This window comes from Actinia tenebrosa, unplaced genomic scaffold (genome assembly GCF_029948245.1).
Source record: "Actinia tenebrosa isolate PJP-AT-01 unplaced genomic scaffold, QUT_ActTen_1.0 PGA_scaffold9__36_contigs__length_13948895, whole genome shotgun sequence".
Lineage (NCBI taxonomy): Eukaryota > Metazoa > Cnidaria > Anthozoa > Actiniaria > Actiniidae > Actinia > Actinia tenebrosa.
Genome location: NW_028292586.1, coordinates 10,845,165 through 10,869,858, shown reverse-complemented (window position 1 = coordinate 10,869,858; position 24,694 = coordinate 10,845,165). Strand labels below are relative to the sequence as shown.

Below are 24,694 nucleotides of genomic sequence, written 5' to 3'. Positions count from 1 at the left end.
AAATGTAAATACCACCGGAATCCCACACTTTGTAAATTTATTATTTTGTTATAAAACATAGAAATTTAACAATATATCATTTGAAAAACCCCTATCATTATCAAATCATCTTTGCAAACAGTACTGAATGCATTCACCACCTATAAATCCAACTGATGTGACCCTGACAGGTACCGCATGCAGAAGAACAATCCAAGTTATACTTTTTACAAGTACACAATTATTGTTGCAGTTTGACTTGGGATTGCATCTGATTATCTCAAGAAGTGCGTTGTGAGCTGCTGGACGATCTGTTTTGATAGGAAGCAGTTTGCCATCCACAATTGGAAGGTGTTAATGTGTTGTTCATTTTCCATTGGAAGTAGAACACTCTCATGCTTTGGTATGCAGCTGCTCCAGATGTTGGTGATAAGTTTTCTGGCTGAACAAATGAAGATCCAGTAGAAACCTTTTGACAAGAAATTGTATATCGAAGCTCATCAAGCGTTTTATCGTTTATGTTGTTGTACATAGATAAAATCGCTTTTTCTCCAGCAGCAATCAGATCGTTCTTTGTGGTTGCCTGACATCCGAAAACTTTTGCCTGCTGACGGAAACTCTCATCTATTTTAAGTTTCTTTAATTCCGTGAAGTCGAGAAGTGGTATCGCACCCAAGTATTACGGGGCCCCAAAGTCAACTTTGTTTTCTTGATGTCCCACATTTTTCTTTTCGTAGATCTTAGTTTTGGCTCTGACTTGAAAAAATGTCGTGTACACTTGTACTGTTTAAATGGTACAACAAAAGAATCAGCAAGTCTGTGTCATCACCGACTAGAATAGTTGGAAGCAATTGACTCATATCAATGGCAGTGAGCACAATACGAAGATCAGCGTCACCAGGATCATGAACTGTGGCAGTTGCAGCTGATTGAAGTTTTGCGCTTAGCAGGATAAACCGTTGTTTGTTGGAGGCATTTGACAAAAAATGCTCCTTTTTGCCTTTCATCTCTATGTCTGGTTGAAATCTCACTGTCTCATATTATCCTGCACGTCTCATGTGGGTACATTCCTTTATACTAGGGCCATCTTCATAACCGTCAAAAACAGTTATGACATTGCCGGGATACCTGACACTTATATACTGGATGTATAATTCACATATTTCATCGTACGTCAGACCACGAGGCCATGAAACTCTGTGAAGTAGGGCACCGCCATCCAGCACAAACGCATATTCTTGCTTTGGAAGCTCAGACGGAAAATTATCTTTCACTTCCTCCCAGATAGCGTTGGCTATAGGCAAGTTTGTTTGCCTGTGGTGGCAGGAGAGAAGCATCAAATAGTGCTGGAGGGTAACATTTCAAACTGGAACAGTTCTTTTGGAATGTCATACCTTCCGCGAGTGGAAACGTGAACGAACCTTTGGAACAGGAGCTGGGAATCTACTTGAACAGTCATCCCTTTCACATTGACGGTGGTCTTGGCGGCAAGCGTTACAGCTTGTACTTTCTTTTTGAAATTGTGTTCATGTACAAGCTTACCCTTCATTGAAACAAGTATACTTTCTCCTACTTGTTTGGCTTTATCTGCGTTGATCGTTTCTTTTGCAACTACGCCTGTCGAAATACTTCGTAGTGAAGGATCTGCACAGAACGGATTTCTTGAGTGAAGATAGGCAACTAATTCCATTGTATCTTTAAAGTCGCGCTGTTGTCTAGCTATTGATGTGTCTATATGCTGCTCACTAGTGTAATAGTCGACACCTGTTAGACTCTGCATAGCGTTGTTGACTGCTGCACACATAGGCATGGATATCACCCATATCAATCGCTGCACTTCTGTCATTCCACGCCCCCTGGTAAGACCGCCACTTGTTTTTATACTTCTCATAAGTACTTGCTCAATGGTCAGGTCAATAGACAGTCCTGCCCAATATCTATCCACTTCTGCGCACGACATGTAGACTCTCCTGGAAACTCTTACACGCTTCAGGGTTCTTATCTTCAAGGTCAGCCATCATTTGCAATATTGTGTCCCGAGGCAGCAAAATAGGGCAGCATTTCATGAACGGATTGTATGTGAAGGTCCCAATTGTCTTTTCTTTTAGCCTTTTGGAATTTTGTGAGGATATCGATCATATCCATATATTGCATCCATGGCATGGCAGTGTGCTGGCCTTTCATTGAATTTCTAAAGCACCACTTACCTTTTCCGAAGAGAGGTCTGGAAACAAATTCAGGTGTTTGTTTTCAAATTTCTTAAATCCTGGCTTCTCAATAGATGAAAAAAGTACTTATAAGAGATAGATAAGTATAGAAGTGATTCATTACTATCAAAATACTTATTTTTAGGACCCATTTAATTATCTTATAATAAATTTACAAAGTATGGGCTTCCTGTGGTACTAACATTTGCATTTATTGAAAAATCTGCCCAGTTATTATCTTTTTTGTTTGAATATTGACAAGATTATACTTAATTTTCATATACGTGCCTCAGCACAATGTAAAATTAGAGAAAGAAACAAGTTTACATATATTTGTTTGGGAAATTGATATTTTCCCATTATTGGGCTTCCTGTGTAATTCTTGATAATATGAAAAGCCGTTTTTAGGGACGTTCCACCGAAGGGATTTTTTGGGACTTTTAGTATGTTGATTAACTTACCCTAACGGGTCAAACAGCATTGAGAAAAATTCTGTTGCAATTTGTTCCAACCCCACCCCCCAAAATTTCATAGGATGACTGGACTAACTTTTTATATGATATTGAATAAATTCAATATCATATACAGATAAATTTCCGATCTAATAGTCCAATTATCGAAGTCCAGTGTTTTCTATCCTTTGACTTATTTTTTCTGGGGGCAACAGTCCCCTTTATAGTTCCCTGCGCCATCTTGAAAGGTGGCCAAGGCTTTGCATTGAAACAAGATGAACAGTGAGCTTGCAATGAAAGAAACCTTTTTTTAACACCTTGGACAATTTATTATCAGGTCCCTATCGTTGCAAGCTCACCGTTTGTCTCGCTTTGATGCAAAGACTACCTTTCAAGATGGTGCAGGGAACTGTGAAGGGGACTATTGCATGCAAAGTGCCCCTCCACTCCGCAACCCAACAGATTGGACCTTCTCTTGGAGTACCGGACCCGAGCCGTGGTGGATTTCTAGACATTCTGGCTCTGAAGCTTCCTCTTCGACCCTGTAGCCGGGGTACGGCCCTGATCGGCTCCACCCAGCACCGGTTTGGGGAGAAGTAGTTAAATTCTTCAGGGCTTTCTCAATTTCCTCGATTTCAGACCCTTGACTCGGTCTTACTAGTGATTCACATTCAGGTTTTGACCCTTGACTCGGTCTAACCCGTAATAATTCCCATGCAAGTTTAGACCCTTTACTTGGTCTAACATATTATTAATCACGATCTTGTATCGATTTCAGACCCTTGACTCGGTCTTACTAGTGATTCACATTCAAGTTTTGACCCTTAACTCGGTCTAACCAATAATAATTCCCATTCAAGTTTAGACCCTTTACTGGGTCTAACTTATTATTAATCACAATAATCTTGTATCGATTTCAGACCCTTGACTTGGTCTTACTCATGATTCACATTCGGGTTTTGAACCTTGACTCGGTCTAACCCATAATTGTCATTCAAGTTTAGACCCTTTACTCGGTCTAACGTATTGAAAAGCTCTAATACCAGTCAAGCTATAGATCCTTGACACAGTGTGATACTGAAATATACTGTCATAATTGGCATTTCTTTGTGGTAACGAAATATATCATTCCTGAATTCTAACATTGTATTAAAAATGCCTTTTGGCTGTTGTAGAAATCATGAGCTTTAAAGACATTTAATGAGTGCCTATTAGAAACGTGATTGGGGTACTTAGATGGAAAATATCTAAAAAAATCTCCATCCCTTCAGTGAGGATGGTGTCAAGCCTTATATAATGTCTTTTAGTTGAAATGTTGAATTAAGTCTATGACTGAATATTTAACAATTATTTGCCAAAGGCGAAGTTAATATTGGGGAGTATTTGCCGAGACGCAAGTCTTTGTGCCGCGAGGTAAATATTTTCTCCAATCTTCACTGAGGCTGAGGCAAATAATTGTTTTGGTATAAATACACAATTCTTTCAAAAAAGAAAAAAAAAAGGAGATAAAAACATTTTTTTCCAGCTAACAGAAACAAAGCGGCTGGCTGCCATTTTGGATTATCGTGTGATAGTGTGAGTTTCTCGACCAATCAGTGCTTGAGATTTTCAATAATCACCTGTGTATTTTTAGTAATTTCTAATAAGATATGTAAAGCAAAAATATTTAAAAAAAAAACAATGTAATAACGAAATGGCACCTAACGTTGCTTTTTGTCTTTCAGGGCCAAGAGAGAGAGAGCAATACTGGATAACTTAGAAGTGATAATGGATGAAGGTTTGCCTTTACATAAGATGGCCAAATACTTATAATGATGATGATGATGAAAATTATTATGGTTGTCTACAGATAGAGACCGAATCTTTCTCTCTTAATATGGTCCTTTTTCATTGGTTTTGCTGCAAATTTAATTGGGATAATGTAAAAAGGTTGGCTCATCATACAAATGGGTTTATTATAATAAAATCAGCTATAATTTGTTCAACTTTGTATATTAATCCAATGTAAAGACCCTAATTAAAATTGAGGAGTTTGAAATATAGATTACCAGGTCCATCCATGTAAGGTGCATGTTCAAGCCATCATTTGGCTTGAAGGTGTATAAATTGTTCATAAGTTTTGGAACTATAGTGATCAGGTTGATCATTAATTTTGAAAATATGGATTTCATCGAATCCGGGGCTCCTAAAGATGGCTCTTTCCTTTGGTTCCTTGAACAGACCAAACACAACATCTTTATTGTACACTTTATATGAAAACCTTGTTGTCATGCCAAGAGTTATCGGGTGTTTCATGTGCCATCTTTCTGACACCATGTATATCTGTAGTGGCATTGGAGAACATGTGCCGGAAGAAGATTGTTGGCATTACCAAAAATACCGGACAATATGGCGGCCCCCTAATATGGAACGCCAAGTGTTTCAAAAATACTTATGCGCCACCTATGAAACTTCTGTTGACATATCTAAGACTTCCTACAACATATATACAAGACATAGGTCTTAAAACAAAAGTTTCGACTAAATATAATACTTGTTTATAAATATATAAGACATCTATCTTAAAATGAAAGTTTCGAGGTCTCAAGATAAAAGTTTCTATCAAATTAATACTTGTCCTGATAAATATACAAGACGTCTGTCATAAAATAAAAGTTCCGATTCAAATAGATACTTCTTGTCAATAGCTTTTCTCGGTATGTATATATATAGTCTTTACATGGATATGTAAAATAAATGAGTTCATAAATGTACAAAAATATAATAGCAAAATAAACGGATATCTAACACTTACAAAAATATAAAACTTCTTTCCAGAAATACAACTTGTTGTGCAATTTGCTTTAGGAACCAGGCTCTTGCGGCCAAGTCCTTGTTGAGTCTGGGTTCTAATCCATAATGGCGACCACGGAGGACAGTACAGATATTATTCGCAGAGAGTTCCAACGATTTCTACTTGATCTTCCCTATGAACAACTTCGAGTAAACGCTCTTACGGACAAATTGGAGGTTGCCGATGAAATGTCTAGAATTGCACAAGGCATATGCTTTGGTTGTGTGTTGTTTTACAGCATTTTCGAGTCGCAGAATTTTGGAACGGAAGGAGCAGATTTGATGAGTCATTTGCTGCAACTACTAAACGTTTATGAGGAATTCCGGGCAAGATACCAAGAACGCTGTCAGTTCCTTGAAGAACGGGAAAACAACCAAAGCTTTCGATGTGAAACGTCTGGAAGCCGTGAACCTAGATCACGAGGCAGGCCACGTTTTGTGGTGTCCAAATCACAAATTCAGGCGTTGAGAGAAATTGGCTTTTCCTGGACAAAAATATCAAACCTGCTTGGTATTTCCAGGATTACACTACATAGACGGCGAAATGAATTAGGTATCCAAGAACAATGCAATTTTAGTGATATTACTGAGCAAGAACTTGATGTGTTTGTCAAATCTATTATGGACATCTCTCCTAATTCTGGAGAAGTAATGATGCGAGGTGCACTTCGTGGACGAGGAATCATAGTACAGAGGTGGAGGCTGAGAGAGTCAATGCTTAGAGTGGACCCACTACGAAAGCAGCAGAGACAGCGGTTGCACATTAGAAGAAGAGTGTACAGTGTCGCTGGACCAAACAGTTTATGGTATGTTTATAGAGTAATATCTTGGGAACCTCGTATGTACCTCCTCATGAATATTAAAGCTTAAATTGATAATTACATTCACCAAACTGGCATTCTGCCTTTGAAACTCCAGAACACGATCTGCAGAACCGGGGGGGGGGGGGGGGGGGGGGGGGCAGGGGTTACTGCCCCCCCCCAATAATTTGTCTGGGGGCCAGATGCTTTCTGGCTAACAACATAAACTCAGCAATTTCAGATATTTATGCTTTTCATAAAAACAATTTCACTGTGTCCCCCCAATAATTTTTTTGCTTCTGCCCCCTAATATGCAGAAGCTCACTAATACAAAAGTAACCAATAGAATATTTGCACTAGTATGGTGTCATTAACCTCTACTATAAGAATCCCTTGAACACTTTCTTTTGTTCACCATTTGTCTTGCTTTTCTCATGTAGAAATACAAATTTGAATAATAAAGAAAATTTGTGAAACCTGTTAATAGTGTTGAAATGATGCCATCATGCAAATTAATGTCCTATTATATTTATTTAGCATTAATTTTTCTTCAACAGGCATTTGGATGGACATCACAAGTTTGTGAGATGGAGATTAGTCATACATGGTGCAATAGATGGTTTTTCAAGGACAATTGTATTCCTGAAGTGCAGCAACAATAATGAAGCAGGAACGGTATTAGATCTTTTTACACATGCAATTCATAAGTTCAATGTCCCATATCGAGTAAGATGTGACCATGGAACAGAGAACATATATGTAGCAAGGTGGATGTTGACAAGATATGGAGATACACATCACCCTGTAATAACTGGACTGTCAGTGCACAATCAAAGAATTGAACGTCTGTGGCGTGATGTTGGTGACTCTTTTGGAAGATACTATAAGAGCTTATTCTATTTTATGGAGGAACAGTTTATACTTGATCCTCTAAATGAAATTCACCTTTATGCATTGCATTACATATTCATACCAAGGATCAGTCGGTCTCTTGAAGAGTTTGTATTGCAATGGAATAATCATCCAATCATAACTGCAGACTACAAATCACCTGTTCAAATATGGACTGAGGGTTTTTATCAAGGAGTAAATTCAAATCAGCCATCTATTAGAAGAGTTTTGGATGATGAGATTATTGACCCTCTCAACTATGGCACTGATGATAATGAGCCACAACCAGAACTTCAGACAGAAAATCACGTGGTAATTCCTCGTTCAACAGTATGCTTAAATGATCAAGACAGAATAGTACTAGAGTTAACTGTGAACCCTCTCCATGATGATGGAAATCATGGGATACATTTATTTCTTCAAACTGTGCATCTTATTACAAACTTCACAGATACTCCTTAATGGAAGGTACTGTATTATTATAGTAATAAAGCAAAATATAAGAAGGGAATTATTTGATGGACTATGAGTTATTAACTCACATCCATATATAGATCCTATTTTGGCAGAATCAAAATCAACATGAACAACAACATATTGGCCTTACTTTACAAAGACCAAGTGTTAAATTGGGCCTATTGTAAACAATAATATCAGTATGTGAACTCTAACTCTGTAAATACCCAAATAGGAAGAGCTACCACCAAACAAGGGCAACAACCATAAAAATGCTCAGACTTATTTTGTCAAGAACACTCCTAACTGTGATGTACATTAATATGTACTAAATACAAATTAGATGCTACCAAAACCAAAACACTCTTTGAGCATGGAGATCCCAGCCTTGGTCATGTCTTAATATGATTGGAGGTGTGTTGGAAGTCTCAGGTGCAGGCTACATGTTGATGCTGTTGGGCGGCACTGACATCCTGGTGTACAATCACCGATGAAACTGACTGACATCTTCTTAGAAAAACCAAGGGGAGGTACTTGACTGCATCCAGTAATAAATTTCAGAACATCTGTCAAGGAAACCTCATACTTTGACATGCCTGTTGGGTGCAATAAACAATATTGAAAATAAAGCCAAGTTATAAGTTTTTTAATAGGTAGTTGTATTTAAGTCTCACTATGCTAAAATATAGAATACATCATAGAGACAGAAAATAACCCTCAAAAACTCATTACTGTTCATATTATTAAGGTGCACTGCCAAACAGGTACATCCATTGATAAATAAAATTATATAATACTGGATATGAATATGTTGAAAGTGGTTTTTATAATAGACCAAATCAGCTAAGGCATTGCTATGTTTGTTTCCATCCCATTCAAAACCTTTGGGAATGAGAATTTTTGTTGCAAAAAATTTCCATGCAAAATAGAAAAAGAAGCAAAAAACAAAAAAATCCTTTGGGGGGGGGGGGGGGGGGACTCCATTATGAAGGCAGAGATGCTTGTCGAAAATTTGGAAAATAAACCCTTAGAGGCACCTGTATTATGAGATGATGGGCGTGGCAGGGATGAAATTTCACCCCTAAGAGGGGCCAATGGGCTTTTGGCAAATGTTGCATGCGTGATGTCATGCCCATTTCTGAATGGTTAAAGCATTTTGGTGTGCAAAACAAATCAATTTTGCAAAAATGCAAATATTGTACCAACAGAAATCGACTTTTAATGACAATTTTTCCAAAATGCAGACCAATACATGGTATTACATTTATGTGTTAGATAATAATTTTGCCCTATGAAAATTCTAAATTTAAGATCCACAGTTTGCCTATTTTCTGTGAATTATACTATTTTTGTCTGTCTGTTTATATTGTTAGTAATTTTTTTGCCCAGTCAGAAGTTGACTGTTTTCTTTTTAATTATACTTTATGGAATTGAGGGTGGGTCAGGGAAAAAGTACAGAAATATTGATGTCATTAAAAAACAAACCCCATCACATGGAAAATTAATGACACTAAAATTATGGGGTTTTCCAAGTTTCAGAAACTACACACTTGTTAGCATGCTTTATAGAAATAAAGAAAAGAGAGAATGTTTTGAGGACAACTTCCCCATGTTTTTTAGATAAGAACTTGTCTTATTTATTAGGAATAATTGGTTCTTATATATATATGGTGCTTTATTGACTACATTTCTGCCTGAAGGTTATTATGCCACTTGTTCTTATATGTGGGTGTTTACTACACATTATCTGTGTATGATAGTGTACATCTATATCTATACCACCATAGTCTATTTGTGTAATGTTTGTAGCCTGGACAATCACACTGAAAATCAAAATTCTGAAGAAAGCATTTTAACTTCGAATTACCTTCATATTCTATCATGTGAAGGAAGTCACAGAAAGCTTTGTATGTGCATATTTCAGCTTCCTTTAACTGTTGTGGAAGGGAGAAATCGACACACATCAGCCCAAGTAAGGAATCTGCAGTCAGATCTTCAAAGCTGTCCAAAGTAAACAACTTCTTCATCTCCTCTTTGTTTTTTGCTACTTCTTCGAGGACTTGAAATAACTGCAGCCCCTTTGCCATCTGTCTCAACATTGGAATTTTTGGTTCAATATAAACCTTAATATATATTGACCTAGAAAAAATAATTATATATGTCACAAGTTTGTATATGTAACTGAATATTCCATTCCCTTCATTGATTTAATTCCATTCCTGAGAACAGAAAGGAAGTCTGATACTCCAAATAAGGGCAACTCATTATGGAGTACATGAATTATTGTGTTTTATATATCATGGAACAAAAGCATGATTGGTTATGAATTGTATGTACTTTGATATGATATACCTTACCTTGCTAATTTACACTTGTTTTTCAGTTTCTCTCGTTGCGGAACTCCCCTATAGCCCACTTCACTTAAGATGTCCATACACTCATCTTCCATCAACACATCTTTCAGTTCTTCTTCTGTGTTTACTGCCATGATCTTGAATAAAACAATGTAAAACTAATTCTTACTTGCCTGCCTCATTTGTTTATTTACTGGTTCAATTCTCACACACTGCTGCTGATAATAACAGTGGCCACAACAGTAAAAAATTATAATTTTTGTTGGTCAGTGGAGAGAAATTCACTGTTAGCTAAGAGAGAATGAAATAAGGTGAAGCCAAAAATCAATTTCTGGAATTTTCTTAAATAACAGGTAAATCTTTACTTCAAACATCAGCAATAATGATATAATCGTATCAAATCATTGGAGGTATTGGGTTTTTTAAAATCTCTATTCATAAAAAGGAAACATCCCAAAAATAAAATGTTAATAAATCATTTGTTAATAGTTTTTCTTTTAATCAATGTAATGGAAATAAGACAAGTTTAAGAAAAATTCATTCCATGTTACCTTCTGAGCCACTGCCTTAAACTGACTTTCTTCCATTTTTTCTATTTCTGCTACAACTCCATTAAGGCCAGTGGAAAGGTAATCATAAACCCAAGGAGCAAGAAAGTTTGGGGCTGGTCCACCTTGGGCAAGAGACATTGCCATGAGCTCTCCAGCTATTTCAAAGCTTCCCTCTGTCAAAGCAACAGTGCTTTCACATGGCACATATCCACCATGTTGCTGTTCTTCAATAAAAGTCTTCTCTTCACTTGTTGAAGAATTTCTATGATAGAATGAAAAGTAATTAATGACTTGTCAGAAAGTAAAGAGGGTGGGCTATAAATAAGCAGTTTTCAAAAATTGAAACAGTGGTGATCCACCCTTGTTTTAAAGCCTGTATTATAATTGTTATGACCAGCCCTTAAATAATGTCCCCAAAAATGGATGAATAAGCTGCAATATGTGGATTACTTTCTCACCACCCCCTATTTGAGGCTCAAAAAAGTGACCCCTAGTTTTTTATGGCCCTTTACCTTTTAGCTTCTGACCATTTTCACAACACTTTCCTACATATATTCAAAAAAGTGTATTTTATCACAAAATAACAATACCAACCTACCAACCTACCTGTAAAAAACTCGCGCTTTGGGCCACCATCATCAACAGCAGGCTCGCCAACAAAACAAACAACAAGAGTGTTTTCTGGTTTCATCCAAGGTCGTTTCCTTCCTTCAGTATAGTCTTCCAAAATAAATTTACGCTGGATGTTCACATAGGAATTCTTCTTTGCTACACGCCCTGCAATTCTCTGCATAACATCTTTGAGCTCTGACTTCTCTTCCTGAGGCATACTTTCATCATCTGGTGTTTTATCATGCAGTGTGTCCCTTTCCATTGTCAGCATTAAGTTACTGTATGCAAGCTCAGGTGTTCTAGCAGCCATGTCACAACAGATATCTGCATGTTCTTCTATGAAAGACAAGGGAAATGACCTGTGGCATGTTGGGCACATGACTGTTGAAGCTTGTGATGTACCAGTTGATGTAGATGGTGACAATGACAGACCAGTTGATGTAGATGTTGATGAAGACGCACCAGTTGATGTCGATGGTGATAGCATAGTGGAGCTAGTGGTGGTCTGCAACCCTGGGACTGATTTACTTGCAGTGGTAGGAGGGTTGTAATCAATTACTTGCTTTAAATCATCATCGTTATCTTCATCATCAACAACATAAAAGGCATCAGTATTGTGTTTCTTCTCATACTTATCATTTTTCTCGTTGTCATCTTCTTTGTCTTCTTCTTCTTCTTCTTCCTCAGAATACCAAGAAAAATCGCTTTCTAGAGCTGTTTTGCTTCTCAGGTACACAGGACCTTGGCCAGAAATGTGCTTTAGTACTCGGCCTGTTTGGGCGTCTTCGGACATATTTGGCTGAACTATTTTGTTGCCCACAGCTCTCACCACTTCAAAATCTCTACCTCTAAGACGGCGGGAGAAAAATTCAGCAAACATTTCCTTTAACTCTGTAGCTGTCATTTCATTTGAAATTTCGGCAGTAACCACAAGTTTCCTGACATACAGCTCTTCCCGGATCCTGCCACGAGGAACTGCAGACATTTTGGGATTGGGAAGGAGAATAACGTCCTTCATCACAGGGGCTGAAGACTTGGTCTTTCCATAAGGCTGTTTTTGCCTGCTGCTTTTGCTTTTGCTTCGTTGAAAAGCCCTACCAGAATTATACTGCGGCGGGCCACTTGATGGAGCTGTTGATGGTGAAGATGAGTCAGCGTTTGACAACCCTTGGGTATTGCCTCTTACACTGGGGAAAAGCCGAGCCAAAGAATCATTCACTCCAGCACTTTCTGCTACAGCTACATTTGGTCTTGGGTTGGTAAGGGAATTAACTATACTGTTCAATCGATTTACTAAACCCTCGTGAGCTTTCGAACCGTGCGCCATTTTGATTATCGGAGAATTCCTGTTTTGGTGCCAAGCTTTCACGTGGTCACTAAGCACAGGTAGCCCAAGCTCGTTTTTTCTGGCGATTTACTAAAGAATATATCAGAGAATATATTATGTGACTTAATGTCTATTTCTACTTGGAATTTTAATGGTCGCCATTATGGATTAGAACCCAGACTCAACAAGGACTTGGCCGCAAGAGCCTGGTTCCTAAAGCAAATTGCGCAACAAGTTGTATTTCTGGAAAGAAGTTATATATTTTTGTAAGTGTTAGATATCCGTTTATTTTGCTATTATATTTTTGTACATTTATGAACTCATTTATTTTACATATCCATGTAAAGACTATATATATACATACCGAGAAAAGCTATTGACAAGAAGTATCTATTTGAATCGGAACTTTTATTTTATGACAGACGTCTTGTATATTTATCAGGACAAGTATTAATTTGATAGAAACTTTTATCTTGAGACCTCGAAACTTTCATTTTAAGATAGATGTCTTATATATTTATAAACAAGTATTATATTTAGTCGAAACTTTTGTTTTAAGACCTATGTCTTGTATATATGTTGTAGGAAGTCTTAGATATGTCAACAGAAGTTTCATAGGTGGCGCATAAGTATTTTTGAAACACTTGGCGTTCCATACCCTAATTATGCAAACATCTTTACGGGCATTTAAAAATGGTGGATCCGTACAAAGGATTACATGGTAGTAAAACTAAAAAGCTTAAAATAAAGTGGTTAATAGTGGCTTGGACATTTTGCGGTGTTATGGATCGATTTATGGTACGTCAGTGCACTTACCAGACTCAACTTATGATGCCTGCATAAAGGTCTTTTTCGGGCAAAATACTGTTAAAAATAAGTGCTATTTCACCACACATTCTCTTAAAATCATTGTCATACTGTCCCCTAAGCATTCACATAACACACTCGTCTCAGAGCCATTTTTAACGCCAATTCGTTCTCATTTGGAGCGGGCAAAATGTGATAGAAACCACAGCTTTTTCCTCATATGCTATTCGATATCATTGTCGAAGTATCAATCTTTCAGGACTTGAAAATTTTAAAAAATATCGAGTATAAAAGCACCAACAGAGCTCTTTTCTCCGACTCTTTCTCCTCCATATTATACCTTAGTAGCCAGGCCTTTAAGGCCAACAAAAATTACCGTGTGGGGAAGATGAGGGGTAGTAAGATAGAGCAATGTTCAATAATACGTTTTGCCTGAAGCGTAAAGAAGTTAAGATAGTCTATTGTGCTTGTTGCTCTTAAAAGTGAATTGCTATGTATTTACTTTTTTATATCCTAATTTATAAAAGTGTAAATCTGATGTATGAGATAACTGACAAGCCCCTACCCCTTAGATTGTTTTTTATTATGAGAAGTGGGATTACTTTGTTATTAATCCCAATATCAAAATGTCTGAATATCTGAATGAATATACTAAAGAAGCGATCAATTGGAAATTGAAATTTGATTCTGAGATAAGTGCAAGGAGTTCTTTTGCTTACTTATATCAAGAATCTGCAGAGTTGTTTGAAGTTGCTTTCACTGTGAAAGTACCATTTCCATTGTTTAAAATATGGAAAAAATTGAGTGCAAAGAACACCTCAGATGGAAGCTGCCTTAGCATTACTGAATTGCTAAATGCTACAGTACCTGGTGGATGTTGGGCTGTTGCACAAGAATCTAGTGGGCGGCTTGAAGAAAATATAAGAAAGGAAATGGGAAGAGTTCTCTCACTTTACGAGAAGTGCAAAGGAGGGAGAAATAGAAAGGAGCTTGATAAAAAATATGCTGAATTCAGTGTCCTGACAAAAGAGCTTGTGTCAGTAACAAAGCTTAGAGAAGATTATGAAGACATCAGCATGGAACTTGAGCAGTGGAAAAGGAAGTACACTGATATAGAAAATGAAAAATGCAAGCTTTTGGAAGAAATGAAACAGGTTTTACGATCAAAAGATGAAGAAATAGAAGTTTTAGATGCACTTAATGAGGAACTCAAAGCTTATGTTGTGACATTAGAGGAATCATCAAGTGCTAATGAATTCTCATGCACTTCAAAGAAAATGTCAGAGGTTGGTGGGAAACAAAAATCCAGAAAACTGAAACAATTAAAAGATAGAGCTCAATGTGCTCTTTGGTTTTCAAATTCATTTGGGCTGGATATCTCAGTCTATTACATTTAAAGATGCCAGTGATGGTAACAAGATTTATAATGTGAATTATGAGGAAAGGGAAAGTACCAGCTCTTAAGGGCCAAATCGTTATGCAAGTCTTTCACAAGAAGAACATTCTAGGCTGGAACAGATTTTATTTCTCCTAGATAAGTTCTATGTAAGTGATGAGTGTTATCATGAGCTTAGCCTGGTCACCAATGATATTCCTCATAGTACTTAGTAGAGCAAAAGAGGGATGATCTTAATTCTTTTTGCCACATAGAAAGGGTACCTGGACCACTTCCAGGTGCCCAGCGCAGTTTTGCTACAATGTTAAAGGAGTCTTTAACCAAGTACTTGGATTCAAATCCATCATATGATCCCACTAAAAGCCCATTCAAAGTAAAAATAAGTGGAGATGGGGCAAGAATGTCAAGGACAACAACATTTATGATTTTGTCATTTTCTTTGCTCCAATCAGGTGATTTTAGCTCTTCAAAAGGCAATCACACAATAGCCATTGTAAGTGGACCTGAAAAATATGAAACTCTCCAGGTTTCATTTAAAGACATTATTGATGAAATAAATGATCACATCAAATCTCAAAAAGTAAAATTAGGAGACAAGCAAGTACCAGTAGAGTTTTCTCTTGGAGGGGATATGCAACACAACTTAGAATACTACCAGTCTGATAAACTGAAGAGAACACTAAAATCAATTAAGAAATGCTGCACAAAAGTCAAAAGAAAATGTTTGTTGTATCAATCCACCATTATTCAATATTGAACTTGATCATGTAATTTTAGATGAGCTACACATGATGCTGAGGGTAACAGACAGACTTACTGAAAACTTAATTATTGAAGTAATGGAGAAAGACAGCAAAGAGGATTTTAATAAAAAACGTGGAGAAGCCAAAGGTCTACACCTAATAAAACTTGTTGAAGCCATTAATGACATTGGAATAACATTTGCTATTTGGGAAAAATTAAATGCAGATGGAAAAAATTAACATTATATTAGGGGTGGATGATGAGCTAGTAAATTTCATTATTTTGTTATATAAATTTTCATTATATAAGGCAAGAGAAGCATCAATTACAGCTTTATCATTACAGTTATTTAAGAATCTCTTAAAGCATTACGAATATATTGAACGAAAGGTGGCCCTGAATAGGAACAAAATGAGTCTGCACAATAAAAAGTTGAAAAAATTGAACGATATATGATAATTTTGGTAATAATTTTTGGTAGATGGGCACAGGGAAACTGTGTGTCAATGTGTGTATATATGTGTGTTTTGAAATTTGTTTAAGTATAATTTGTGTATGTGTATCTATCTAAGTAGGGCAGATTCAAAATTCAAAATATTGTACTTCATGTTTTGCTCATTCTTAATTTATCATACAAAAACATATTGTAAATAGTTATCTATAAAAAAGAAAAAAAAATCTAGAGGGTTGCACTTAGTGGTGCAATACTCATCAATTGTAAATGACAGAATAAATTCTAAAAGCCGGATTTGTAAATATATTATTTTAAAAAAAAACAACATATTGTAAATAGTTACAAAATAGAATCTAGAGTTTTGCATTTGATGATGCCTTACTCATTAATTGTAAATATATTATATACATATAATTTGTAAATAAAAAAACAAAAACAAAAACAAAAACAAAACAAAAAAACAAATGCAGATGGAAAATCCAGTGGCCAGAAAGACTGCACAAGTCTAGTTGGATCAGACAAAAAAAAACTTATGAAATTTTTACCTGAAAAGCTAAAATCTTTTAATGTCCTTTTTGAGGATACAAAAGCTAATGTCATAAACTTTGGGAAGACTTTTATTTATTGTACCAGTTAATATGCAGTACAGAAACAGATGATCAAACACCAAATGATATCCATCAAAAAGCCAAGCAGTGGATAACTTCATTTTGTAACCTTGGTTCTAAACACATTGGCTATGGCACAGCTAGAGTGACCCCATATATGCATTCCATCCCCTATCACATACCAGAATTTTTTTGTAATCATGGATCATTAATGCAATTCTCTGGGCAAGGTGTAGAAAAGAACGATGATGATGCTAAAGCAATATATTATCAGAAGTCAAACAAATGGGATGCTGCCCATGATATCTTATTATTAGAAGCAAGACAAAAAGCTCTACAACATCATGAAAGAGAAAAAAGAAAGTAATACAAAAAGGAACAAAGATTGGTGGAATGAAAAAATTTTAGAATCAAGGAAAAGAAGAAAAGATAGAGAAGGCAAATCAACATGCACTACTACAAGTAATTTAGATGGATAATCCTAAAAGTACAAATTAATATAAGCTTTTTTATTTATCATACCTGAGCTTTTTAATCTTTAAATCTATTTTTTGTATTTGAATTATTTATCATTATAATTCATCATTAAGCTGCTGGCTTAGAAAAAAAAGAAAAAAAAAATCATATTTAATTATTTATCATTATTATAAATGTTAAAAAAAGAACAAAATTTTAATTTATTTGAATTTCCTATACAAAACTTTAAAACTGTGTCTATAACAAATGTAATAAGCTGCAACAAGTGTACATATAGTCCTGTTACACAGAATACATGTTTCTGTTCTACAATTCCAGTAGAGTGCTCATTCTAAACCTGTAAATGTCATTCAGCTGTAGTAATATATGGTTTTCATAAACCCGTTAAACAAGATGTATTAAGTGAAATAGTCAGATTCAAACAAGAGCAGAAAATAATTAGAGCGTGAAAGTACAACATTCTCTAAAAGCATTTCACGGGTTTATGAAAACCACTCTTGATAGTTCTAAATAATTGTGTTAATAAACTGTCTTAGTAGTTAGTGTGAATAGTCTATCATATTCATCTATAGAAATTGTACTGATCACAGGCTCTCCTGTTCGATGTAATCAAAACTTTTTCTACTGGAGATGTTGGAGTCTTTTGTAATTTTCCAGATTACACAACATAGTAACTCTTTGTATATGAAAGAACTAACCTAAGCTTAATAGGGAAGTCAACAGTAATGCCTTGGCCATGTTCATTCAGGCAATAATTCCAGTATGCAGGAAGGTCAAACCTATGAAAGTCAGATTTTTCATAGAGCATAGATTTGTTATCTGCAGCTTTTTTGCCCAGGCCTCTAAATACATATCTCATTATATCATGATCAATGCAGATATCAGCATTGTGTAAAGCTTTTACTGATTTAGACCTCAGAATACTTGTGATACCCTCCAAGAAGGTGGCTGTTGCATGCTGAAGCCTTTCAGGTGTAATAACAGGAAAACTATAACTCCTAAAAATACATACGCAAAATTTATTACAAAACAAACAACTTCATTGATTAACAAAAGCATTTTATTAGTGGGAAATATGCTTTACACGAGTATTAAACTTATATATATTAACCTGATCAAAGACTCTGTTAAATGACTTGAAGGCTCCCAGGAACAGGTCCAAATGGGCCAGTTTTTCCACTTCAAGAGGTAATCGTTATCCTGCATAAAAATAACACAAATACAATTTGTATAACTTTACAAACATCGAAGAAAATAAAGCGTTTGTGATTGTGAATCGAATCAATATTTTACCAAAGTTTTACTGACCTTTGTAGACGTTGTTCGCTTGCTTATTATCCTCTCCACCTCGTAAATTTTGGCTCCACGTTTATACTTTTGTTTTGAATGAGAAACAATGTCAAAATCGGCAGTTGAAAGCCTATTTAGTGCCCTGTAATCAACTCTCATGGTTCTTCGACCACGCTCCGCCATGTTGTTATGAGAAATTTTACACTAGGAGGCATGCACCATCATGACCCCGCAACACCGCTGTCGAAAAATACTGCCGGAGCGAAATGTCCGGTATTTTGGTAATGGTAAGGTATGCAGTGATCAGGTACTGTGGACCTCTGGGAAATGTAAACCTGTAAGGAAAATGTAGGTTGAAGGTTAAAGGCGGAAATCCAGGTATTTTTTCATTGATTGTTAATGTAGTCGGTTTTGAGATATCTCTAGGAACGTTTTAGCTTTTCATTTTGTTGTTTTGCGTAAGTACTTTTCCATATTCATCACCAAGCTTTTCCACCATCTCTTCCAGATCTTCAAAAGCTTTAGCTCCTTCAGCGGACAAGTAATCTAATCCTTGTAGGGATTTGCAAACCGATGCTGAACATATATTTAGTTCTCGGCATAAGGTGCTTCTACTCATTGGGGAAAAGCCTGATTCATTACAATAATTTTGATACTGCTTGACGATTTGCTCAGGGATCACTGTTCGGATGACATTTGGAACCTCGATTTCTCTATTTGACCAAATAGACAAGATTCTTTTTGACCAAGGGGCAGATATTGTACAACATGCAAACCCATAATAAACGTTGGTCTAGTTTTTCTTTTGGAAACATGCATCCTGTTTGTCGACTGGACAAGGATAACTGAACCACTTCCGTGTAAGAGACAATTATGCCTTGATCTCTGAAGTTCATTACAGCTGACGTTATCTGCAATGATGTAAATAATGTGCCCATGCATACTCCAATGTCCAGCGTTGTTGTAACACTCAGTAAGCCCGTCTAGCAAAGCAGAACTTATGTTTTCGCAAGTGTTATGAGAACTACAAACTGAGCTAAGGAGCTAATGGTAGTCTTGGGGCGCAATCTCTTCAAGACATGTGCCTTGTTTTGCCTTTCGAGTATGATGTCGTTTTCTTCGCGCTAACGCTGTGTCCCATGGTGTTACCAATGAGTGGCGAATCAGGATTGTCATGCGCAGCTACAAATGCGTTTAGTTGGTGTCTAGGTGTCTCATGTACAGAATTTGTCTTCTTCAAAAACCAAGGATACGGAGTGTTCCTTTGAATGCTGGTAAAGGCTCATGGTTGTTTCGTGTAATGCACTGACTGAGGCAGCTGGACCTGACTTCAGTGGTGTCGTAATGGAGACCTCTGGATCTTCATCCGTCTTTAAATAAAAATATATTCAACATTTCATTAGCGACCTTAAATTGTAGCTTTTTACCAGCCCTTTTTTTGACACCCCATGACTGTTATTTTGTCTGATCTGAATGGGTAATTTTCAAATATATGATCATTTAGTATCAATAATATGTTAATTTTGATTTTCTTGTTACTCTTATCTCTATTAACGTTAAGCAAACTGATAATTATATTTCATAACATAACCACTTTGTATATTCATTATAACGCTTAATGTACATCTTAGTCAATCCATTGTCCAGTGGTCTGTGGTAGGGAAATGCGGTTTGGTACAATGACAATATGATCCTCAATCACCAGTTGAGGCTTCTTAAAATCCATTGCAACCGTTGATATGACATTCTTTTCAGGTTCTATTTGTTTTATCTTTTTTTAACAGTTGTTGATGCACATTTAACATCCTGTACTCATGAAAACAGGAGGCTATCAAGTAGAGATGACTTTTCAGGACACTTACCAGAACCAACTTGAATAAATGGTTCTGAATAAATTTCTTCTTAGTTTTTTCGGGCCTTGAATAAAACAACGCGAGACAAAATTAAATCGACCTCAAGTGACTCGAAATCCCTTTCTTGCATGTCAATAGAGGTATCACCTGTGTATCATATCCATATCAATCAATACATTCGCCTTCTTTTATCTCAATACCCATCTAGTCGACGTTATATGAACCTGGCCTTGGTATTAACGGCTAATGCTTCATCTAAGAGGTAAAACATTCGGATAAGGAAGAAATGAAACTTCCTATTCTAAGAAATTTAAAGAAATGCCAAATACGGCTGTGTCAATCCTTGGGACAGTGTCACGCTCTTCAGCACCATGCCAACATTACCTGAAACCGGGTGTGATGCAATTAACCTGACAAACAATTGATAAACAACGGTTGAAGCTCTTAGTTTCACCAACTAAAACAAAGTTAGCATTCATAATTTTAGTTTTGTAAATGCTTTAAGATAGTAAACATGATTAATCGACAGCTCACCAGACGATCTTGTTGATTTCAGTGTCACTAGTATTTGAATTTTACGTAACTTTGAGCTCGGCCCCTCGTAAACATTATTTAAGTACATAAAGAAAGTTTTATATCGCACACTATTTGTATGACCATTGTTTTGAGGCTACTTTTATAGTAGGAAAAAGTATGGCCGAGGAAAAAATTCGTAGAAAATTCTACATTGCATTGAAATCTTCAATAATGACAGTGAATGAAGAACTTGCAAAAAGAAAATCATGTTATCAACACCAAAGGCTAGAAAGTTTCTGAGCTGGCTTATTTTTAACGCGACTTGAAGTTGTGAAAGGCATTGGCAGTCTTTTTCAGTCATTTCATACACGGCTTGTAATTCGCATGTTCTTATATGATTTCAGAGTCCATCCCACACTGTGTACTGTCTCATCTATCATGTATTACTTTTCGTGGGATTCTACCAGCTCAATAGATACACAGTGCTGACAAGGGCCCAAAGCAAGCCAAAACTAGCTGTCCATGGTTTCTAGTTGAGCTAGCTCGATTTTTACGCGACTTTGGCCAATTTACCTATTACGCATGTTCTTCTATGATTTCCGAGCTCATCCCACAAGGCTTACCTGCATTATGTGTTAGCTCACTGAAGTTGGCCGATTTGGGACATTACTAATTATCATATTTACCCGTTGTGGTTAAATGCTTATTTCTCAAAAGCAAAAACATTTTCAGAAATAAACTAAACCATGATGATTGGGACATAATAGGCTACCAATGCACTACTTCTAATTTTGTTTGGTGCTTGCTGACATCTGCTCTTAAGTAGTTTCTAGTCTACTCGCTGTTTGACAGTGGGCTTCAACAGTTCGAGGGCGGATTGGAGTTTCTTCCCAAACAGTAGCTGCGCCGCACTGTAACCCGTGGTGGCATGTGGAGCATTCCAGCAACAGGAACCTATCTATCTTGTGCTAAAGACTCCTATCACTGTTGTCAGCCTAGATAACGCTCTTCAAGCTCCTGTCACGTTTTAGATACCATTTCTTGCGCAGAAATGCTTGAACTCCTCGGACGTAAACTGGGGACCTTTGCCCAAACCAATTGATCCGACAGACCCATTCTTGCAAACAATGAGCGCAGGTTAGATACGGTTTCTGAGTGGTTGTGTTATGCATCACAAACACTTCCATCCACTTAATTTGTGTATCTGCTACAATCAGCATAATCTTGTAGTGCACAGGGCCCACAAAGTCCTCATGCAATCTTTCCATAGTTGCGCTGGATACTCCCACCTGTGCAATGGGGCATTGGATGGGCTACAAGCTACTTCCTTACACCCCAAACATTGCTTAGCCAATTCCTCTATCTCTTGGTCTATCTGCGGTCACCAGACGTAGCCACGCGCCACGCCTTTCATCTTAAATACACCAATGTGTCCCTCAGTATGCAGGGTTTTGAGGCCTTTTTCTCTCAATTTAGTTGGTACATGTACTGCCCCTCTATTTCCCCACATAAGGTTGCCACGATGAACTGCCAACTCGTCCTTACGACACATGTAAGGTGCAATGTCTGGGTGTGTTTCCGCACCTTCACAGCCCGACTCAACAAACTGCACAACTTATGTCAGCAGGGGCTCGCAACTTGTTGCCTTTCTCGGTAACAGGCAAGGTGTTGACCACTGCGATGTGAAACAGTTCTACCTTATCTGGCTTGTCCTCTTGAGCCTGAACAAGTAAACGTAACAGGTTATCACAGTTGGCATGCTGCTGCGTTCCTCGGTGCTCATTGTTGTATGGAAAGGCACGAAGGAACAAGGATCACTGGTATAATCTGGCTGCGGCAGTGACCGGCACAGCTTTCCAGGGGTTCATTATAAACTGTCTTGGGCAGAGATTAGGTGTAATTGAACCTAAGTATTTGGTATTTAACTCTTGTTTGCAGCAGTTAATCAGGTTTTGTAGAAACTGTGGAGCACGTCTCGAAAGTCAACTTTGTATGTCAAGGCAGCATACTTATTGTGACAACTACATGTATGAAACGGACTCAAAAACTTTGCATCCTGTCTTGGCCTGAAATTTCTGAGTGAGAGGGTCTTTTACAGGCATCAGGAACGTTACCTATTTCTTGTTGTCAATGATGCTTGGAAGAGAGAGGAGGCTGCTGTAATTGAAAAATTGTCAAATAAGGACATAGTAAATCTCAATGGTAATGGCCAAAGTGATTGTCCTGGCCATAGTGCTAAATTGGCCATAGTGCTAAAATTGGCACATATGTTATGATGGAGACAAGCACAGGGAAAATTGCCACCTTCAGTATAGTTCAAGTCTCTGAAGTAATCAGGTCCAATGCTATGGAGAAAGAGGGCTTTCTAAGGTGTTAGAACACTTTAGAAGACACAGTCAGTATAAAATGTATCACAACTGACAGACACATATCCATCACCAGCACCATGGCAAAGGATTTAGTATGATGTGTGGCATCTTTCCAAGTCAGCTATGAAAAAGCTGAATAAGAAAGCAAAATTGAAGAAGTACCAAGTGCTACCCCTTGATAACATGGGCAGAAATGGAGGACGACATGGTCGAGAGCATGCGCACAAACGCACTATTTGCAAGTTCCAATATGGCGGCGCCTTAAGACATGTATTGGGAAAATGATAAAATATAAATTTACAAACCTCTACAAAGATTTCCTTTCAGTCTGCGCCTCTAGAAATGTTAAGCATTACCATTCTCACATCGTAAGACAAAGTTTACAGTGCTTCAGGTAATCGCTGTTCCGCAAAACTTCTCAAAAAACGACGATTTGGAAGCTCATAGTGTTCTGTTAATGTGCATAAATATTGAGAGACAGCCAGTATACTTTCTCCAATAGTTTTTTCCTAGTAGGAGGAATACAATGTCTGCACGTCCAAAGTTTGATGTATGCCAACAAAGTTCGTAGACTTTGCATCGAAAAAAGCCTTAAATCCGTTCTGCAAAACTTTCTAAAAGTTCAGGTATTTCTAGCACGTGCCATTTCATATTTTACCCAAGTAAGAATCCCAAAATCGTCTTAAATTTTGTTAATATTCCTCGATTTCTTCAGCTTTCTTTACAACTTTCCTTGTCAGACATCTTGGATGAAATTGCCGTGAGAAACTAAGTACTAGTAACCCCAGGAACCAGACAGGAACTCCAATTTCTAGATTTCTAAGCAGTTTGGAGCTCTCCAATAAATTACTTTGACTAACTGTACCACTCTTTTGGTAGTTCTGATCACGTTACCATGATCAATAGAAAATATATGTGCCAAAATACTGTTTATAAGCACAATATAAGCACAATAAAAAGACTGAACTAAACATTTACCACAGGGATCCCAAAGTCATTCTGGATTGCTTCTCTTTATTCACTGCTAGTTTTAAGGTTATAAATATTTACTGAAGCTTAGAAGAATAGAAGCATTTGTGGAATCAAATAACCTACCTCAAAACGATGAGCCTTTACGAATCAAGATCTCTGGTGATGGGGCACGAATGACCAGAAATTCTAGTTATATCCTTCTATCCTTTAGTATTTTACAAGCTGGTGAAGATGTCATGGCTGCAAGGGGGATACATACAATTGCTGTAGTCAAAGGGAGCAACCTCCGATTATGCATGTTGGTGTGAGGTTTTTAAAGATAATAGGTGGGATATGAGCTTCAATGTGAATCATTATAACAATGAACCTTTAGTAAGGACACTTAAAAAAATCAGAAGTGTGGCTGGTAAAAAGAAAGACAATAAAAGCTTTGAATTTAGTCCACTGTTGAACATTGAGTTAGACCATGTTGGTCTTGATGAACTTCATTTACTGCTACGTGTAATGAATGTTCTTATTAAAAATCTCATCTTGGATGCTAAAGAATGGGACTCTAGGGAAGACCCTAAGAAAAAAAGGGGAGAACCTCGAAAAGTGCACCTACAAAAACTGGAACAAACAATTCGCTCATGTGGAATTACATTTGACATATGGGATTAACTAATGCTGACGGAAAATCGGCTGGTGAGTATTACTTTACCAGCTTATAAGCATTTTCACACTTTAGCAGACGCGCAGGGCCTGGTA

General features: G+C 37.0%; 2 protein-coding genes and 3 pseudogenes across 2 annotated transcripts; 3 read left to right on the top strand and 2 right to left on the bottom strand.

Annotated features, from left to right (window-relative positions):
* Window positions 1-259: 259 nt before the first annotated feature.
* On the bottom strand, window positions 260-1,939 carry LOC148904819 (uncharacterized; annotated as a pseudogene).
* A 3,545-nt stretch (window positions 1,940-5,484) lies between these two features.
* On the top strand, window positions 5,485-8,131 carry LOC148904818 (uncharacterized). The gene is made up of 2 exons (XM_089024573.1): window positions 5,485-6,276; window positions 6,828-8,131. The coding sequence occupies exons 1-2, from the start codon at window positions 5,537-5,539 to the stop codon at window positions 7,621-7,623; spliced, it is 1,536 nt and encodes a 511-aa protein (XP_088880699.1). The 5' UTR covers window positions 5,485-5,536; the 3' UTR covers window positions 7,624-8,131.
* Window positions 8,017-10,725, bottom strand: LOC148904817 (G2/M phase-specific E3 ubiquitin-protein ligase-like). The gene is made up of 4 exons (XM_089024525.1): window positions 10,523-10,725; window positions 9,975-10,108; window positions 9,485-9,756; window positions 8,017-8,213 (listed from the first exon to the last, which is right to left on the bottom strand). The coding sequence occupies exons 1-4, from the start codon at window positions 10,664-10,666 to the stop codon at window positions 8,017-8,019; spliced, it is 747 nt and encodes a 248-aa protein (XP_088880651.1). The 5' UTR covers window positions 10,667-10,725.
* Window positions 10,726-13,613: 2,888 nt separating this feature from the next.
* Window positions 13,614-15,822, top strand: LOC148904816 (uncharacterized; annotated as a pseudogene).
* Window positions 15,823-15,889: 67 nt separating this feature from the next.
* LOC148904815 (uncharacterized) lies at window positions 15,890-16,949 on the top strand (annotated as a pseudogene).
* Window positions 16,950-24,694: the final 7,745 nt, after the last annotated feature.

Bases quoted from the DNA above. Each gene is read 5' to 3' on its own strand.
- LOC148904817 (XM_089024525.1), bottom strand. From the start codon at position 10,666: ATGGCAATGTCTCTTGCCCAAGGTGGACCAGCCCCAAACTTTCTTGCT. The intron at 10,109-10,522 runs GTAACATGGAAT...GTTTTATTCAAG, and splicing joins TTAAGGCAGTGGCTCAGAAG to ATCATGGCAGTAAACACAGA. The intron at 8,214-9,484 runs GTAATTCGAAGT...TGCACCCAACAG, and splicing joins TCACATGATAGAATATGAAG to GCATGTCAAAGTATGAGGTT.
- LOC148904818 (XM_089024573.1), top strand. From the start codon at position 5,537: ATGGCGACCACGGAGGACAGTACAGATATTATTCGCAGAGAGTTCCAA. The intron at 6,277-6,827 runs GTATGTTTATAG...TTTCTTCAACAG, and splicing joins GCTGGACCAAACAGTTTATG to GCATTTGGATGGACATCACA.